Below are 21,087 nucleotides of genomic sequence, written 5' to 3' on the forward strand. Positions count from 1 at the left end.
GGGATTCACAGTACATATGTTGATCCACTTGATGGTATTCTGCAGGTCCCCTAAACTCTGGTCACTTTTCTTCTTTGTTTCTATTCCTCAGACTCAATAACACCCAGTTTCTTGTCTTCAAATTCCGTAACTCTTCTTCTTTTTTTATTTTTTTAAAGAGAGTGAGAGAGAGAGAGAGAAAATTTTTTAATATTTATTTATTTTTTTAGTTTTTGGCGGACACAACATCTTTGTTTGTATGTGGTGCTAAGGATCGAACCCAAGCCACACGCACGCCAGGCGAGCGCATTACCGCTTGAGCCACATCCCCAGCACCCTCCGTGACTCTTCTGCCTGTTCAAATCTTTCTTTGAATTGCTCTAGTGAATTTCTCATTTCGGTTATGCATTTTAGCTCCAGATTTGATTTACATTTGATTTCTGTTTAATTTTGTTTGTCTCTACTCATATTTACCCCCTTTCATATATCATTTTCTTGACTTTCTCCACATCTTTTTTTCAATTTAATTTAATTTTTTTTTTATATTGGGGATTTAACCCAAGGGTGCTCATCCAATGAACCACACCCCCAGCCCTTTTTCTTATTTATTTATTTATGGTACCAGAGATTGAACCTAGGGGTGCTTAATCATTGAGCTACATTCCCAGTCCTTTCTTATATTTTATTAGAGACAGGGTTTGGCTGAGTTCCTTAGAGCCTCACTAAATTGATGAGACTGGCTTTAAACTTGGGATACTCCTGCCTCAGCTTCTGAGCCACTGGGATTATAGGCTCCACATCCTCTTTTAGTTGTTTGAGAATTTTAAAGACAGTTGCTTTAAAGTCTTTGTCTAGTTGATCAGTCATCAGGTGTTTTTTTCCGGGACAGTTTCTGCTGATTTTATGTTTGTCTCTTTGAATGGGCCAAGTTTTCCTGTTTCTTTCTGAGCCTTTTGAAAAACGGATAGTTGGATCTACTAATGTGATAACTCTGAACTCAGGTTTTACTTATGTGTCACATTTTTAGGAAGTCTTTCTCTGGCCACTCAATTTGAAATGGCAGACTTTCTCCCTGCTGAATGTTTCCTGTCCTTGTGGTTCATTTAGTTCCTTAACTTTTATCACCATCTATGAGCTGCATATTTTGCTTATTTTCTTTCCTCTAACTGAAATGTAAGATCCATAAGGAGAGGGGTTTTTTTCCTTTATTTGTTGCTGTACCCCTGGCAACTAAAATTGTCCTAGCTTCTGATATTGCTTAGTTAATGAATAGAGTGTTTGATTATCCTGGAATAGATGCTTAATATTTATTTATACTCTAATTTCACAAAGTAATAGAAGAGAAATTTCCTAGTGGACAAGAGCCCATGGGAATGGTTTAGACTGGAAGAGAGATTTGAGTGAAGTCATAGGAATATATGTCATATCTTAGGAGTGTAAGGAGTCACAGTCATAAAGAATGCCATTATGGCATTTGCAAGTGAATGTATGGAACTGGAGGCTATCATGCCAAGTGAAATAAGGCAATCCCCCAAAGTCAAAGGTCCAATGTTTTCTCTGATATGCAGAAACTAATCCGAAGATAAGGCGTGGGGTAGGAGAATTTAAAAAAAGAGAGAGGAAATAAAAAAGAGGGGAGAGGGAATTTCATTAAAATAGAGGAATGATTGGTAGAGTAGACAATGGAGATTGAGGAAGAAGGTGAAGGAACGGAGAACAGAACTTTTTGTATGTGCATGCATGGATGTGGCATAGTGTATCCTTGCATCAGGTGTATCCATAGGACACTAATTAAAAATAAACTGTAAGTGGTTGAAGAGGGATCAGTGAAGTAGAAGGAGGGGAGCTGAGGTGGGGAAGTGTGGAACAGCACTTTAGGTTCCAGGCTATCGTAATTATGTCAAGGTGTATCCTGGTGTTGTGTCATAACTAAAAAGAATTAAAAAAAAAAAAAAAAAGAGCCAGGTGTGGTGGCACAAGTCTTTACCTAGTAGCTCAGTATGCTGAGGCAGGAGGATTACAGGTTCAAAGCCAGCCTCAGCAACTTTATGAGGTTCTTAGCAACTTAATGGTCTCAAAAAGAGGTGAGGTATGGCTGTTTTTAGCCCTGGTTCGAACATCCCTGGGTTCTTATCCCTGGTTACACCCACCCCTCCAAAAAGAAGGGGGGAAAAAGGGTATAAGGAATCAGAAGATAAAAGAACAAGGGATGGGATTCTGGAAACACCTACATGTAACGGTTGACCAGGGAGCAGCACTGTCCTTAGACTTAGCATGTGGGAACTCTGCTTTAGGCCCTATTGTTTAGAGATCCTTAGCAGGTCGTCCTCCAGTTACATACCTCACCATAACCTTAAGATGTTGAGGAGTCAAGGGACTAGTCTTACCTGGTCTCTTTCTTGGTCAAATTTTTAATTATTTGGATTCCAGAATTCTCTTCTTAGTATTCCTTCATAGGTACCTTCCCTAATTCTCTCCTCTGTCAACTGAACCACACAGTGTGTATGGTCTTCTCTAGGTCTAAGGGATGGCTAAGGAGCAGCTGTTTGCAGGCCTGTGATCGAAACCTTGGACATGTGGGGCTGGGATAACCACATGCTTGCATCTAACGCCCCTGGTATGGAGTAGAACTGAAGGTGGAAGTGAAAAGGGACAGGGAAGGCTGTAGGCCAGGGGAGTCATTATGACTTCCCAGGCCCCTACAGAACTTGAGGGAGTCTGAGAATTCAAAATCAGAACTTGGTCATCACGTTGTTATAGAGTATGTTTGTCAAGATAGAAGGAAAGAATAATAATTTTAGCAGCTTTTTAATTTGACCTATAACTTTAAAATATTTAGACATGGAATATAGGATTCCATTTATACTTTTGCCCCAAGCCCTTAAAAAGCAGGATTGGGCCTACAAAAGAAAATGAAAAGGAGCAGAAAGGAAAAAATAAGTTCAAGATAAAAGTTTTAAGGAGGGAAAGATAAACAGTGTCAAATGCTTCATAGGCATCAAGTCTTATGAAAAAATGTTTCCATTGGACTAGAAAAGCAGAATTGAGTAAAAAGTTCAGTTGGGGTTAGAATGCAAAAGAGCTGATTACTTTCTAGGACTTTCTCTGAGGATGGAAGAAACTAGAGCAGTAGTTGGAGGGGTAGGCAGGATATTCAAAGAGGACGTTTCTATTTTAAAAATGAGTGGGTCTTTTAAATGTTTATATGTTGAACAAAAGGAGGCAGTGTTAAGTTAGAGGCTAAGGGAAAAGGGAATAATTGATGGGGCAAGGCTCAAGAGTCACTGCATAGATTAACAGAAAGAAGCGGGTGTTTGAGGAGGTGGGTATTTAGACAGTTATTGTTGCTAAGTCTAGGGAGTTAGGTTGCAGGAAGATGACTTAAGTGATGGTCGTATATCATTCATATTGGGTTTAGGAGCTTGTTTTCTTTATTTAAAGTTGGATTTCATGTTCCTAAGCAGCAGGAGTTATGCTTACAGCCATTATTGAAATCCTGCTGTTGATTGAAATGTAGCTCATAATATGGGGTGTGGGCTACATGTATGTTGGGTGTGTCCTTAATCACTTGCTGTTTAGTGGTGACTTAAAATTTTAAATTTGATAAAAGATTCTACTAAACCCAGAAATAATTTTTTTTATCATGTTCAAATAAATGTCTGTCACCAAATTTTGGATATGATTTGTTTTAATAAATTTATACTATCTAAATCATACGTATTTGGGCAAAATATTTTTTGGTAGGATTATATTAATATTCTCTTTTTTCCTCTCCCACTAGTAGTTCAAAGAACTGCTGGTTCAGGTTTTAGCTCTTGCCAAGTTGTGAAAATAGTGAAGGATGCTTAGACTACTTAATATTCGAATTGTAAGTAATTTTATTTTTACTATTACTATGTATATATTTAAGAAAACAGATTTTGAAATAGTCATTACCTTATATAACAACAACAAATGTCAGTATGATGGGACTGGAATTTATTTAGATTTTCTTAAGATACAAGAAAACTTCCTGTTTCATTTGTTTGTGAGATTAAAAAAGAAGTCTGACGGTATTGAATCATTCTGAGGTAGTGAGATGAAATTTCTTCTTTTTTTTTTCAGATATTCAATTTTATTGTAAAAGTTTATGGAAATTCTTTATCAGTTTATTTACATATATATGATGCAGTAGTCAAGTTTCATGTAAAGGCATAATATTTATTAGGAATATATATTCTTTTCCATCTTAATATGCTTGTTTTTTTCTACATTCTTTAATTTTGACATATTCTGTTTGGACTGTTTTTTCTGTATGAAAAGCTTAATATATACAAAATCAAATAAGAGTAACTTAGGAATAGTTTGTTGAATAATTGCAGATGATACACACAATCATTTATTTCTGCAAGAGGAAAAAAAGCTTAAGAGGTTTGATAAAAGATTGCTTGAAACAATTTGTTACGTTTTACTTTTAACTGTTAGCAAAACATTACCCCCCCCCAAAAAAATAATAAAATAATAACAAAGGCATTCCAAATGTTTTCCTTTTTGTGGGGGTACCAGAGATTGAACCCGGAGGACTCGACCACTAAGCCATATACCCAGCCCTATTTTTTATTTTATTTAAAGACAGGATCTCACTGAGTTGCTTAGTGCCTCACTTTTGGTGAGGCTGGCTTTGAATTCTTGATCCTCCTGCCTCAGCCTCCCACGCCTCTGTGATTACAGGCGTGTGTCACCATGGCCAGCTTGGTTTCACTATTTTATTTTTAAACTACTTTATTTGAAAGTATAAGAAACTCAAATTACTCTTAGAATTCTATAGTGTATGCAGTGTGAATACTAAATGAGAGTGCTGCTATAAGCAAAAAACAGTTCTAATTATGTTATTCAAACAAACAAACCAAGTGAGCCAAAGGATAGAATGCATATTTTAAAACTAACATTTTAATTTGTTAAATAGGTAAAAAGTTTTAGAAATAGTCTTGGTCCAGCACATTTTATATATTCAATGCATAAAGTATTTTTAAAAATTTAAGATGTAATAAAATTACATCTTGTAAAGGGATAAAGATGTAACATTTTATCTCCTGAAGTGTATAACCATATCATCTGTATACAATAGCTTCGTAAAAATTTAAAAATTTATTCAGCGAGTTCATGAACTTGAATTTAAACTCTTAAGATGTAGAATGCTCATTAGTGCCCTCTATTGACATAGAGATGTAGAAACCTGTCCTCTTTTTCTTAGTTAAACCAGTGTTAGAAATTTAATTGCAAACTAAATTATACTTTATATCTTTCCTGTGTATTTTTTATAACTTTCAAATTCTTCCTTTTTTTAGGCTCTATGGTTAATCATCTTTAGAAGACTGGATTTCTGGATAACTACTCTACTCCATCTCTATTGACTTTTAAAATATGATAATGCAAACTTATAACATTGGCAATCATCTGTGAACCTATAATTGCATTGATTCATAGAAGTTGAAGCTTCCTCAGGGAGTAAACAATGACATCAGCAGTGGTTGACAATGGAGGTTCTGTTTTGGAGCTTTCCAGCAATGGAGTAGAAAATCAAGAGGTTAGGCATCGATGTTTTACATTTCTGTTTTGTTCATAGAAATCAATGTATGAACTAATTTTGAAATTAATTGAAAATAGTATTTGAGGGTAGTAATATACAGTGCATGAAATTGTATAAGTATATGTCATGTATCCTCATATAATTTAAGTAATAGAAGTTGAAGAAGGTGCTGCAAGGCTAACTTGAATTTTTGGAACATGCATATGTTAAAATGAGCTTGGAGGAAGAAAAAAATAGAACATTATAGTATTCATTGAGATAAATTTAAATTCTAAATAAAATTGATTATTTTGGATTATAGAGCATATAGAAATATACTGTACCTAAATACCTAAATTAGATTCATCTTTTTTTTAAATATTATTTTTAGTTGTTGATAGACCTTTTTTTTATTATTTATTTATATGTGGTGCTGAGAATCGAACCCAGTGCCTTACACATACCAGGCAAGCACTCTACCACTGAGCCACAGCCCCAATTAGATTCTTCTTAAGTTAGAATTTTATACCTGTTTTAAAAATTTACCATCTTTGTTTCTTGATTATGCTAAGTCAATGTGGCGATCAATCATATTTTAATCTAACATATGCATTTATGAATTTAGATAATTAAATCAAAAAAGAAATTCAGGTTTTGAATCATTAGCATATTTGGTCATTTTCTTGTCATTGAGAATATTGAAGAATAAAAAGATGTAAGTTATGGGCTGAGTATATGTAGCTCAGTTGGTAGAGTGCTTCCCTAGCATGCATGAGGCCTTGGGTTCAATCCCCAGCACCACCAAAAAAACCAAAAAAAAAAAAAAAAAAAAAAAAAAAAAACCAAAAAAAAAAAAAAAAACCAAAAAAAAAAAAAAAAACCAAAAAAAAGATATGAGTTAAAAATATAGACTTTTAGGGCTGGGGATGTGGCTCAAGCAGTAGCGCACTCGCCTGGCATGAGGGTGGCCCGGGTTCGATCCCTAGCACCACATACAAACAAAGATGTTGTGTTCACCGAAAACTAGAAAATAAATATTTAAAAAAAAAAAAATATAGACTTTTAGGTTTTAGCTTCTGTTCTCACTGTTCAGTGAAAACTGAATATTGGAAGGGCACTAAGTCATAATAAAATAGCACTGTCATAATAATGGATCCGTATTTGGTTAGAGAGGAGGTAAGAAAATGAATAGTTTTCCTAAAAGTTTCTTTTTCTATTTTTTGTGAAAGATGCTATTGTTAGTGTTTGGTACCAACTTAATGGTATAATGGCATGCTTGAGAAACAAGTTAGGATATTGGAGGTGTATATTTTGGACTCTGGATTCTTTTAGTTGCTTGCTTTGTGTTTGTTGGGTCTTCCAAGTTCCAGATCTGTGATGGACACATTCAGTGGGAAGGGGATAAAATGTTAGTGGACTTGCTGACTCCTAAATGTTCCCTTTGTTGTATTTGAATCTAAAACTGGTTCAAAGCCTATTAAGAGAAGCCACAGCTGTAGAACATACTTTATTCCCACAATCAATATGTTTTTTCCTATCTATGTGCATATGTACATAGATAGTATGTACACATAGACTATGTGCATGCTTAATTCATTCATTTGTTCTTTGACAAGTATTAATTGATAATTTACTGTACATCAGAGAAACAAATTAGGAGTTTTTACACTTTGGATTATGATGGAATAACGGAGACCAACATAAACAACTAGCAGAATAGATGAAGCATATGAAACCATAGTTTGGAAACAGCTGACAGTATTGAACTGTGCTTCCTGAGAGAAGAGAAGGGCGTCTCTGTGATTAAACTGGCTTACTGCCACTTTCCGGGCTACAGTGTTGGGAAAAGGGACCAAAGCAGATTGTAACTGTCTCACTCAAATAAGGAAACAAAAATGAAAATTTGGAGAGGCTAAAGTGACTCATTAGAGGAGCAATGTATCCAAAAGGAAAAAAGTCCTCCCAGAGAAGCAACAGAACACTGCCCTGGGCTCCACTCATCCTTTGGCTTATGGCTTATTGCTCATTTGTTGAGATATAGGAAACACCATGAGGCCAGGTAAAGAATGACCAAAAAGGCATAATTCCAGTAATTTACTAAAAAATTTGAAATTCCTCAGGTCTGGGAGTCCTTGTTGAATGCCCCCAGGGCATTTGTTAGAGATTCCAGAAGGGCTTTGTCGGACTAACTTAGCTCTAGAATTAAGGATAGTCCAAACTTGCCTTAAAGGTTTAAAAATAGGCCTCAAAATTTGATGTAGGGGTTGGGGATGTAAATCGGTGGTAGAGCACTTGTCTAGTATACACGAGGCCTTGGATTTGATGCCCAGCTCCTCCTTCCCCTCAAAAAATTGATCCATAAATATTTGTCATGACACTTAGCAGACACCAAAATGCATCACTTAACAATGTAAAGTTTTTGTGAAAGAACCAAATAAAACTTCTAGAGATTAAATACATACTGTCTGAAAAGAAAAATTTATTAGATAGGATTAAAAATAGCTTAGGTACCATAAAAGAAAGAAGAGATCAGTAAATTTGAAGATAGCCATGGAAACTACATTAACAAACCAAAGAGAAAAGAAGAGGACAATATCAAACAGAGGAACAGTAGCTAGCAGGGGTGTTGTACGACTGTAAGCCCAGCAGCTCAGGAGGCTGAGGCAGAAGGATCGAAAATTCAAAGCCAACCTAAGCAATTTAGCAAGACCCTGTCTCTAAATAAAATATTTAAAAAGGCTAGAGGTGTGACTCAGTGGTTAAGTAACCCTAGGTTCAATCCCCAGTAGCCCCCTGAAAGAAGGAATAGAGACTCTATGTTATCTGGGACATCAGGCTGTCTTAAGATGCATGTAATTTGAATCCTTTAAGATGCATGTAATTTGAATCCCAAAGTGAGAGAAGAGGGGAACCGAAGAAAATACATGAAGAAATAATGATCATACATTTCCCCAACTTGATTAAAATAGACCTATTGGACTGGGGTTGTGGCTCAGTGGCAGAGCGCTTGTGTAGCATGTGTAAGGCACTGGGATTGATTCTCAGCTCTGCATAAAAAAAAAAAAAACCACAAAATAAACTTATAGGAAAAAGAAGACAAACTAAGATAATCACTACAGATATCTTTGCTGAAACTATGCAAGTCAGAGGATAATGATATCTTTAAAATGCTGTAGAAATAAAACTGTCAACCTACAATTATATATCCAGAAGAAAACTCTTTTCAAGGATTTTTTTTCCCCAAACAAAATCTGAGAGAATTTATTGCCAACATATTTATCCTACAAGAAATGTTTAAAATAAGTTCTTTAGGCAGAAGGTAAATGATACCATCTGGAAACTTGGATCTACACAAAGGAATGAAAAGCACTGGAGAAATGTTTGATGTGTGGGCAAATTTAAAATTCTTTGGAAAATCAATTAGAAATGTTTATTGTAGGGGCTGGGGTTATGGCTCAGCAGTATAGCACTTGCCTAGCACATGTGAGGTGCTGGGTTCAATCCTTAGCACAACATAAAAACAAATACATAAAATAAAGGTATTGTGTCCAACCAGAACTTTAATAAATAAATAAATAAATAAAAATATTTAAAAACACTCAATATGGTATTGACCCTAACATTTTTAAGTGTATAAAATGATTTTTACTTTTTTGAAAAAGTTAATTATTCAAGGCAAAAATAAAAACAATGGAGTTCATAATGTGAAGAAGTAAATATATTACAGTAGACTGAAAGATTGAGAGGAGAGAATTGGATACTATTATAACTTTTATTAAACATAAAGTAGCATGTTATTTGTAGGTCAACTGATAACTTAGGAAGCATAATGTAAAATCTAAAGCAGCCACTAAGAAATAAAGCAAAGACAAAAAGTTTGAAATGAAATTGGTACCAAAAAACACTCAGTTCAGTGAACAAAGAACAAGGTGGTAGATTTAAACCCAGTTTTATTGATATTAAATGTAAATATTCTAAATATTCCAATCAAAAGGTAAATATCAGATTGGGTTTTATAAAAAAGCCACATCTATTTATGATTCATATAAGAAATTCATTTTAAGAATAACAACTGTTTAAAAGTAAAAGAATAAAGCAGTATGAAGTGGCACACGCCTGAAATCCCAGCAACTCAGGAGGCTGAGGCAAGGAGAATTAAGTTGGTTTAAGTTCTAAACCAACCTCAGCAACTTAGCCAGACTCTGTCTCCAAAGTAAAATTTCAAAAGGGGCTGGAGATGCAGCTCAGTGGTAGAATACCCTTGAGTTCAACCCTCAGTACCACCAAAAATGTAAAAGTATAGAAATAGATACATATTATATAAATATTAATCATTAAAAAAGATGGATTTCACTACCAGGGATAATGGATTTATCATAAATAATAAAAGAATCTTTAATCATGAACCGACCAAACTGAAATAAAAAATAGATAAATCCACATATTAGTTGATCGTATTGCAGCATATCTTTCTCTGTAATTGATAGGATAAATATACACAAACTCAATAAGGCTTTAGAAGATTTGAATGACATTATCATCTTACTTCATGTATGGATGTTTATGGACTCTGCCCAACTGTAGCAGGAATACACATTTATTTCAAGCTTACATGGTCAATTAACCAGTATATGTTGGCTATAAAACAAATCTCAGTGACTAAAATGATATGGAGAAAATTATCTGACCAAAAGGGAATTTAAGTAGAAATTAGCAACAGAAAAATACTTGCAAAAATCTTTGGCTATTTGGATATTAAGTAGTTTACTTTATGTATCTCATGAGTTAAAGTATAAATCATAGGCCAGGTGTGGTAGTGCATGCCTGTAATTCTAGTGACTTGGAGGCTGAGGCAGAAGGATCATGAATTCAAAGTCATTTCAGCAATTTAGTAAGGCCCTAAGCAACTTGGCAAGACCTTGTCTCAAAATGAAACAAAAAGGGCTGGGGATGTGGATCAGTGGTTAAGTGCCCCTGGGTTCAATCCCTAGTACCCCCCCCCCCCAAAAAAAAAGAATAAACCACAAGAAAGAAGATTAGAAAATGAGAACTATCCAAATTTGAGGGATGAATTAAAAAATTTGAAGGATTTAACTAAAACAGTACTTAGCTACTATGCTTAAGGACAAAGTTGAAAGGCTTATATATCTGACTTGAAGACTTACTAAAAGCACCACTGAATGAGATGGTATGGTACAGGGGAACCAAAAGATGTGGATCAGTGGAGCATAATATAGGCCCCCACATACAGGCTGCTTGATATTCAGTAATGGAACTAAGTGGAATAATACAATTAAATGGAGAAAAGATAGGCTTTTTAACAAACGATGGTGCAACAATTAATTATCCATATGCAAATAAATCACAATCCTTTCTCAACATTGTACACGACGAATAACTCAAAATTGATTATGGACTTTATAAAAGCTGAACTATAAAAACTTTTGGAAGAGGGTTGGGGATGTGGCTCAAGCGGTAGTGCGCTCGTCTGGCATGCGTGTGGCCCCGGGTTTGATCCTCAGCACCACATACCAACAAAGATGTTGTGTCCTCGGAGAACTAAAAAAAAAAAATAAATATTAAAAATTCTCTCTCTCTCTCTCTCTCTCTCCTCTCTCACTCTCTCTTTAAAAAAAAAAACTTCTGGAAGAAAATACAGGAGAAAATTTTTTCAGTCTTGAAACAGGCAATAATTTCTTAAACACAAAAACATGAAAGGGAATGATAAATTGAACTTTATTAAAATAAAAAATTTCTGCTCTTTAAAAAATTTCTGTTGTGGGCTGGGGATGTATCTCTCTTGGGTAGAGTGCTTGCCTTTCATGCACAAGGCCCTGGGTTCAATCCCCAGCACCACCAAAAAAAAAATTTCTATTGTGAAAATGAAAATGAAAACCAATAATTGGAAGAAAATATTGAATACATATACTGAAAACAGATTTTGTATGAGTTCATTTTATGTTACTATAATAAATTTCTAGTCTAAGTACTTCATAAAGAAAGGAGGTTTATTTAGCTCACAGTTCTGGAGGTTGCCAATTTCTGTTCAACTTTGGTGGAGGTCTTATAGTAGATGGTGTCATACTGATGGGAGTACATGCAGGAGAGAGACATCACCTAGTGAGACAGGAACCCATTGTGGCCAAGAAGGGCAAGGCTCAATTTTATAACTCCCTCAGGGTTCCATAAAAACTACCTTAAATCCTGACAAGAATAATAACTACAGGGCCTAAAAAACATCCCAGTATGCCCTACCTTTTAAGACCCTGCTTAACACTGCCACCCTGATAACCAAGCATCTATCTATTACATCTTTGAGGGACAAACTTAAAATGTAACTAAACAATATATTCAGAAAATAAAAAATAATAAGACAACCCATTAAAGTAGACCAAAGAGTTGAATAGATAATTAAACAAATGACCAGTAAGCACTTATTAGCCGTCAAAAAAAGGCAAATGGGGCTGGGGATGTAGCTCAAGTGGTAGTGCGCTCGCCTGGCATGTGTGCGGCCTGGGTTCGATCCTCAGCACCACATACAAACAAAGATGTTGTGTCCACCGATAACCAAAAAATAAATATTAAAAAAATTCTCTCTCAAAAAAAAGGCAAATTAAAATTACAAAGAGATCCTACTACAAACTTACACAAAATTAAGATAATTACAGAGTAAAACCATATGTTGGGAAGGATATAGAGCTGCTAGAACTCTCATACATTGTTAATGGGATTGTATAATGTAACCACTTGGAAAATAATTTCAGAGTCCTTTTAAAATTAACTGTACAAGTCGGGCATGGAGGCACACGCTTATAATCCTGTGACTTGGGAGGCTAAGGCTAGAGCATCACAACTTCAAGACCAGCCTCAGCAACTTAGTGAGGCGCTTAGCAACTCAGTGAGACCCTGTTCCAAATTAAAAAAATGAAAAGGGGCTGGGGATGTGGCTCAGTGGATAAGCACTCCTGGGTTCAATCCCTGTACCAAAATAAGTAGATAAATAAAATTAACTGTATAATTAACATGATCTCATAATTAGACACCTAGGTAAATATCAAATGGGAGGGAAGGGAAGAGCAAGAAAGTTTATAGCCATTGTAACCATAGGAAGATAGGTAAGTGGATAAAGAAATTGGTTTAGCTACAGTGGAATTTTCAGAAATAAAAAGAAATCATCTATGGACACAGACAAAAACATAAATATAATTTTTTGAGGAAATGGGCCAAGCTGCTTGGGAGGCCAAAGCAGGAGTATCGCAAATTTGAAGCCAGCCTGAGCAACTTAGACTCTGTCTAAAAATGTAGAAAGGGCTGGGGATAGGGCTCAGTAGTAGAGTGGCCACAGGTTCAGTCACTAGTACTAGGAAAAAAAAAATCAGACATAAAAGAGGACAAATTGTTGATTCCAATATGAAATTTTAGAGAAAGCAGAACTGTAAGGATAGAAATCTACAGATATAGACTAGACTGATGGTTGCCTAACCTGTATGTTTGGGGGTGCTGCCTGATTTAGGGCTACAAAGGAACTTTCTGGCATGCTGTATTTCTTAATTGTAACAGTAGTTACAAGGATATCTGCATTTGTGAAAATTCATAGGACTGAACACTTAAGATGGGTGCATTTTATTTACATAAATATGGCTGGATAAAGTTGATTAAAAATAAGAATCTTTTTTTAAATTTAAATCTTACCTGTTGAGTGAATTCAGTTTTGTGTTATACAGATGGTATTTCTTAGAATTTTCAAGTTATTTCTTATTGGTTTAAAGTTTTTATTACTGTTCTAATTGTTACTTTCATTTATTTTTTTTTAAAGAGAGAGTGAGAGAGGGGGGGGGACAGAGAGAGAGAGAGAGAATTTTTTTAATATTTATTTATTTTTTCTTAATTCTCGGCGGACACAACATCTTTGTTGGTATGTGGTGCTGAGGATCGAACCCGGGTCACACGCACGCTAGGCGAGCGCGCTACCGCTTGAGCCACATCCCCAGCCCCTAGTTGTTACTTTTAAATGAAAAAGTATAAGTATTTTGATTTTTCTTCTTGGTTTCTCATTGAAAAAAATAGTAAACTCCTGAGGCTGGGGTTGTGGCTCAGAGGAAGAGCGCTCACCTAACGTGCATGAGGCACTGGGTTCGATCCTCAGTACCACGTAAAACTAAAATAAAGATATCGTGTTCACCTATAACTAAAAATAAATGTAAAAAAATAGTAGGGCTGCGGTTATGGCTTAGCGGTAGAGTGCTTGCCTGGCATACCTGAGGCACTGGGTTCGAGTCTCAGCACCACATATAAATAAATAAATAAAGGTCAATCAACAAATATTTTAAAAAAATAGTAAACACAAATATACTAAGAAAATGAAATACCATCTTTTTGTCTGCTTACCTCTTTCTCACAAGATTTATAATAGCTTGAGGTATATTATTCTAAACTTTGTAATGTATATATAAACCACTTCTATAGAAGTGCAGTTATACTGGGCTGGGGATGTGGCTCAAGCGGTAGCGCGCTCGCCTGGCATGCGTGCGGCCCGGGTTCGATCCTCAGCACCACATACAAAGATGTTGTGTCCGCCGCCGAGAACTGGAAAATAAATATTAAAAATTCTCTCTCTCTCTCTCTCTCCTCTCTCACTCTCTCTTTAAAAAAAAAAAAAAAAAAAGAAGTGCAGTTATACAGTAATACTATCCAGCAGCCCATCCCCCTCCCTCAGTTCTTTACATCATGCATAGTTTTCCATAGCCATATATATCTGCCTTAACTTATTTCCTGTGTATCTCTCATTGTATAGATATGTCTATTTATTCAGTCTCTCTTTCTCTCTCTCTTTTTTTTTTTTTTTTTTCCCCTGTGGTGCTTGGGATTGAACCCAGGGTCTTGTGCATGTGAGGCAAGCACACTACCAACTGAGCTATATCCCCAGCCCTATTCAGTCTCTTTCTGATGAATTTTTTCGTCATTGTTTATTGTTTAGACTCTTTTTTAGCATTGTGAATACCTAGGGTGAGGGGTCTTAAAACTGGGTTTGCATAGCAAGTTAGTGATGTATTTGTTTGAAATTACTTCTGGGGGTCAACAGTGGGAGGTAGGGGGATTAGTTTCCCTCAAATCTGCCACGCTTTGTGTTTTAATTTTGATAAGGCTTTTGAAGGTGGCTTTCCTTTACCACAAAAGAAAAAATGTGAAACAAATTTATGTATTCTTTACATACTCTGTAATTTCATATCTGCTTATTAATACAATGATGAAAAGATTATTTGCAATTACTGTTTTCAGCCATTTTATTATATTTGTTTTTGTAAACTTTTTAATACCTAGGAACAATGACTAAGTGCATATAAAAGCACTTTTTAGGTAAATATGTCAGTTTGGTGCTTATCTTGCCCTTTTATGAGTGTGTGTATGTGTGTGTGAGAGAGAGAGAGACCAATGATTGAACCCAGGGGTACTCTACCACTGAGCCTCATGCCTAGCCTTCTTTTTATTTTTGTATTTTGGGATAGGGTTTTGCTATGTTGCCAAGGGTGGCCTCCAGGCTGGCTTTGAATGGGTGATCCTCCTGTCTCAACTTTCCTAAATGCTGGGGTTTCAGGCATGTGCCAGTACACATACACCTTTATCCTTCCTCTTTAAACTAAGAATCTCCTTGAATGGAAGTTTTCAAGTTGCTGTTAGAACTTATCGTAAGGTTGCCAGACAAAATTCAGTTAAATTTGAATTTCAGATAAATAACAGGTAACATTTTACCTTACTTGCCCAAAGTATTACATGGTGCATTGTTCATCTGAAATTTAGACTAATTGGGTAGCCTGTATTTTCTTTGCTGAGTTTGTAAATCATAGCTTCTAGAGAATTAGTTTGTGTCAAGACCAACCGAATCTGGATTTCATGCATTTCAATTATTTCATATTTTGATGACTTAAGCAAAGTAATCCCGGGTAGAATAGCCAACTGGATGTGTTACTTTTTTTTTTTTAAATTTTTTTCTTTTTAAAGAGAGAGTGAGAGAGTGAGAGAGGAGAGAGAGAGAGAATTTTTAATATTTATTTTTTAGTTCTCAGCGGACTCAACATCTTTGTTGGTATGTGGTGCTGAGGATTGAATCCAGGCTGCACGAATGCCAGGCAAGCGCGCTACCGCTTGAGCCACATCCCCAGCCCTGGATGTGTTACTTTTTATTGTTTTATTTTAAAGCAAGAATTCTTGATTCCTTCCTCTTCTTCCCACATTTTCCAATAAAAATAGCTCCTCCATACAATATAAGGCATTGATTATCTGCAAATCTGCATGTAGTGGGCCTCTCTTATCATTTGGTGGAGAAAAAGCTCATGAAGTTACTTCTTGTTGTTAAATAGCAAATGTTGACTTTGTGAATACCTGTTAAGGTTAAAAATTGTTGAGTTTTATGGTTCTGTGAACCAAGGTAGAAATACTGAAGTGCTACTTTATGTGAAGTGTATACTGTTGAGGAGGATGTAAGCGTTGGCTAAGACTTTTGCTCTCAGATATCCTGTTATTTAGTCAAGGAGTTGGATATGTAAATAATTATAACGTAGTACAATGAACAATGATGATATTAGGTAAACAACTTGTTCTAAAAGTATTTGGATGAAAAATGGATTCAGAGTGGGGATTACAGCAACTCCCTGGAATAGATGAAAAGTTTCAGTAGCTGAAAAAGATCTGGATAGATGCAGAGACTACAAAATAAGTTGAGCAGAAGTCATGGAAAGGTTCATGTTTAAAAATTAGAGGCAATGCTTATAATCAAACAGCTTCTTTAATGTAGGAAGTAAGATTGTAAAGGTAGTGAATTAGTCTTCTGGGGCTGCTGTAATGAAGTACTATAAGATGTATGGGTTAAATAACAAACATTTATCACTTTAACAGTTCTGAAGGCTAGAATTTTGAAATCAGTGTGTTGGCTGATTTGATTCCTTCTAAGGGGTGCAAGTGCAGATTTCTTTACCTCTCCCCTAGTTTCTAGTTTAATCATCCCTTGGCCTGTAGGTGGTGTTCTCTCTATACCTCTACATCATTTTCCCTTCACTTGTGTTTGCCACTGTCCAAATTTCCCTTCTTATAAGGAAAGGTATAGTCAGATTGGATTAGGGCTTATCCTGTATCATCATAACTTGATCATCTGCAAAGACCCTATTTCCATAAAGGACATATTTGTAGCTATTAGGGGTTGGGACTTGAGCTCTTTTTAGGGAGACACAACTCAACCCACAATAGGTGGGGTGAGGGTTATATTCCAAAGAGTTAAAGCCATTGATTAGTACATTAACCTTGCCTTTTAGACAAATGGGGGACTCATCAAAGCTTTTTCTTTGTGCAGAGAAGTAACAGGAGCAAACAGATTTGAAAACTATTGTTACAATATAATAACAGTCAACACTATATACTTTGTGGTAGATGCTGTGCTAAGTATTTTGTACATATTTTAGACTCTGAAATATGAATATTATAATTTCCTTTTTAAATATGAAAAAACTGAGGTTTAGAGATGAACAGAGTGGGTGAAAGGAAGAGGGAGAGATGCTAATCATTTGTTCCATTTAGACATGTTAAGCTTGAAGCGTTGGCTAAATATTCCTGTAGTGATGGTAAGTTGGTAGTTTGGAATTTGGTGGTTCTGAGCCAGGCATGGTGTGGTACATTGCTTGTGTACTTAGATACTTGGGAGTCTGAGGCTGGAGGATAATGAGTTCAAGCCCAGCCTGAGCATAACATAGCCCTGACTAAAAAAAAAAGAATCTGAGTTTGGGTGATGGGTTAAAATGGAGGATAAATTCTCAGTAGTAATCAGCATAGAGATGCTGTTTGAAATCATAAGAATGGGGCTCTCCTGAGGAGGTAGGCTATAGTAGAATAGAATGGAGTATATAAGATAAATATGTACATTTTAAGAATAATTTTAGAAAAAGCCCACTAAATAAATAAATAAATAAATAAATAAATGGGGGAAAAAAAATGAAAAAGCCCACTATCTATTATTCAAGTTAATAGAAATTACCAGCACTTTAGAATAACTGAGTGTTCCCCTCTCTTATATCCCATCTTTGCCCCCAGAGGTGTCATTATCCTGACTTATGTATTATTGTTTTAGTTTTATTTATAGTTATCATATATGAAGATATTCCTAAACAATACTTATTTTTGGAGAAAAAAAAAGATTCACCCAGCTGACTTAGGAAAGGGCAGTATTATTTTAAGCTTTCTAGGAGGGGACAGGTAGAATAGTCCAATAATAAATTCCCTGAGTTTCATGAGCTCCTCAGATAATCAGTGTCATTATCATGAGTTAGTTCTTGGGGGGCCTAAGGCACATCCTGGTCTGGTGTCCAGCAGTGCTAGAGTATGAACTGGTAGAGCAAAGAGAATGTGGTTCTCAGGCTGGGGATGTATCTCAATTGGTAGAGTGCTTGTCTCCCATGCACAAGGCCCTGGGTTCAATCCCCAGCACCATCAAAAAAAAAAAAAAAACCGAAAAATGAAAAAGAAAAGAATGTGGTTCTCTATTTTTTTTCTCTAAGCTGGGTGGTCTTCTTTCAACACTTTGGAGAAGATCAAAGCAGACCACATTTTGGGGGTGAAATGAGTATTCTCATCTGATTGAGATAGGAGTCAAGGTGGAGTGAGTAGGTACATCGGAGTAAGCCAGGTATGGATAAAACGCTGGGATAGGCTTACTTGGGTATTCTGGACTTAGGAATGTCCATGGTTACTTTGACAATGACAGCTCATCATGCTGTCTCAGGAGTCACATTGCTACCAGATGGACTGGTTGTGTAGCGGACATCCTGGGATCTCTCTTTATAATCTTCCTGAAGATTTCTGCTGTCTTAATATCCTGTACCCCAAATTATCTTCCTTTAAAAAAGTTTATTCTCTTTTTTAATGGGATGTAGTCATCAGTTGCATCTTGAGAAAGGATGGAAGGAAGGTAGATATTTTGAGGTCTGTTGTGTCTAAGAAAATATTTTTGTCTTATTTTCATAAGACAGTTTGGGTGAAGAATTCTAGATTGGAAATAATTTGCCTTCATAATTTTTAAGAAATCACTTCATTATCATCTTCCTTCTGATATGACTATTGAGAAGTCTGTGTTCTGCTTCTTTGTACGTAACCTGTATTTTTTTTCTAGAATTCTATAGAAACTTTTTTTTGTCCTCAATATTATGATATGTCACAGTAATATGCCTCAGTGTACCTACTTCTCTTAATTTTTTTCTCCTAGATTGTTGGTGAGTTCTATCAGATGGGCAGCTCATATTCTTTATCTCTAGAATTTTTTCTTGATTTATTTCTTTTTTTTTTAAAGAGAGAGTGAGAGAGGAGAGAGAGAGAGAATTTTTTTTTTTAACATTTATTTTTCAGTTTTCGGCGGACACAACATCTTTGTTGGTATGTGGTGCTGAGGATCGAACCCGGGCTGCACGCATGCCAGGCGAGCGCGCTACCGCTTGAGCCACATCCCCAGCCCTTGATTTATTTCTTAGATTTCTTTTCAAACCTTTTTTTGTTCATCTGTCTGTCCTTCCTTCCTCCCTACCATTCATCCATTTCCTTTTTCTGTAACACTAGTTACTCAGATTTTGGACCTCCTTGGATCCTCTAATAATTGCTGTCTTGTCTTTACTTTCGGTTGCTGTATCTTTTTATCAATTGCTCCTGGAGGGTGCTTCAATTTTATCTTCCCAGCCTCTATCTTTTCCCTCTCCCTAGAGGCTTTCCTTGAATGTCTAGTAAAGTTTGTCTGTCTGCTCATGATTAAAAGCAGGAGAGTAAAAAGACGATTGGAAACTGGTTTAGGTGTGGTCTGATACCTGCAAATGTGCCTCTTGTATCTCAAAGATTCTCTTTGTTTTTCCCTGTCCATAAAGTCAGTCTTTGACTCACTGAGATGAAGGAGAGCTGGTCACCTTGCAGTCATGACGGAAGAGGGCTGGGTCTAGGGACCAAAGTGCTTTCCCATCAACTTCTGTGGAATCTTCCTTATTTTATCCCCTACTGGTTCCCTATAACCTGCTGCCTCTCCATTTCCAGGAGCAGTTGGTGTCCTAGTTTATTTTGTTATCAGCCTGTGATTCGGATTCGGCTTTCCTGGGTTGGTTAAACCTTCTTGTGCTCATCCATGTGCTTTTAGTCCTGTTGCTCTTATCTCTTCTATTTGTGAGTTTAGGCGAAAAATAAAGTCTTACACTGCAGTTTTAGTGGGCTTTCATGAGAGAGTGAAATTATATGCACATTTTTAATATATCATCTTAATCCTTAAGCTCGGGTTATTTAAAATGTTTTTGTCTCTTGAGATTTAAAAAGATTAAAGTTAGCCTTTCCATCTCTTTTTTTTTCATTCGTATTTATGATACACAAACTCATTGTGTGGGACTGTATGAACTCAAGGATTTGTAAGTGAATCCAGAATTTATGAATAAAAAAGTTGATTGTTTTTTAAATTTGCTCTTGTAGGAAAGTGAAAAGGTTTCTGAATACCCAGCAGTGATTGTGGAGCCAGTGCCAAGTGCCAGATTAGAGCAGGGCTATGCAGCCCAGGTTCTGGTTTATGATGATGAGACTTATATGATGCAAGATGTGGCAGAAGAACAAGAAGTTGAGACCGAGAATGTGGAAACAGGTAGACATCTCACAAAATGTTCATTATTTATACTTTTCTTATTTTATAAGCTTCAAGATTACTATTGCCAAATGAATCTTATTGAAGAACCTCTTTTAATACTACTTAGTATAGCTTAGAAACCAGTGAAACATCTCTGTTTAGGGGAATTTATGTAGAAATAATAGAGTTCTACATTGTGATTCTTTGAGATAAAATAGTCTCATTGTAGAGTTTGCAGACAAAATTACAGCTCCATAAGCAAAATTGTTTTATTATTTTTTCCTGGGAATGAAAATACTCAACTAGTTGTTATTTACTAATAGAAGTCAATAGACTAGTGTATGAGAGTAACTTTTTTAATTAAAAAAATAAATATGATAGTCTCATTCTATAACTGATTAAGAGTCTTTGACTCAATGTTGATGGAGCAGTGTGAATTTTTTTCCTGTTAGGTCAAATGTATCTTTGTAATGGTCTGTCAGGTTCCTCTTTTTGTCTTCTTACAAATCTTAGTATCCATCTGTGTGGTAAAATAACTATATATATAACTTGAGATTAATGCATATAATTCTTGGAGAATTATTTTTATTTTTACCATGACCAAATAATAGGGTATTTTTTTAGGAGGATTGTAGTAACTATTACATAATAATAAACATGAAAATTTATTTTAAACCAACTGTTATTGTTGAAAAAGAAACCTTACACTTGATTTACTACCCTAGTGAAATTTTAGAATATTTAGATACGTTTCTGTTAATGTAGCAAACTCTTATGATTAAAAGTATTTGATGTTTTTCTGCTCTGTGAGGCCCAATAGCAATCCCTAGGGCTGCTAATTTTTCCTACTTAAAGTTATTCTCCCTCTTGTTTTATTTTTTGATGAGCTGACAGTTTGAGATAAAATGGTCTCTACGTTACCTTGCTCTTAAAT

At 35.7% G+C, this 21,087-nt stretch overlaps 1 protein-coding gene across 11 annotated transcripts in view; it reads left to right on the forward strand.

The window, feature by feature from the left end:
• The window catches only part of Elf2 (E74 like ETS transcription factor 2), a 103,698-nt gene that overhangs the window by 29,426 nt on the left and 53,185 nt on the right, over window positions 1–21,087 (forward strand). For 4 of the 11 annotated variants that reach the window (XM_078022115.1, XM_078022118.1, XM_040293289.2 and 1 more), the window contains exons 2-4: window positions 3,761–3,847; window positions 5,307–5,545; window positions 20,006–20,171. The exons of 1 other annotated variant lie outside the window; for it this stretch is intronic. In XM_078022115.1, coding sequence (XP_077878241.1) covers window positions 5,474–5,545; window positions 20,006–20,171 — 238 coding nt within the window. In that variant the 5' untranslated portion in view covers window positions 3,761–3,847; window positions 5,307–5,473. Of the gene's footprint in view, window positions 1–653; window positions 2,597–3,760; window positions 3,848–5,306; window positions 5,546–20,005; window positions 20,172–21,087 lie in introns of those variants that run through there. 6 more of the 11 variants (XM_078022120.1, XM_078022122.1, XM_040293290.2 and 3 more) reach the window with 5 other exon arrangements.

Source organism: Ictidomys tridecemlineatus, chromosome 9 (assembly GCF_052094955.1).
Source record: "Ictidomys tridecemlineatus isolate mIctTri1 chromosome 9, mIctTri1.hap1, whole genome shotgun sequence".
NCBI classification, from domain to species: domain Eukaryota; kingdom Metazoa; phylum Chordata; class Mammalia; order Rodentia; family Sciuridae; genus Ictidomys; species Ictidomys tridecemlineatus.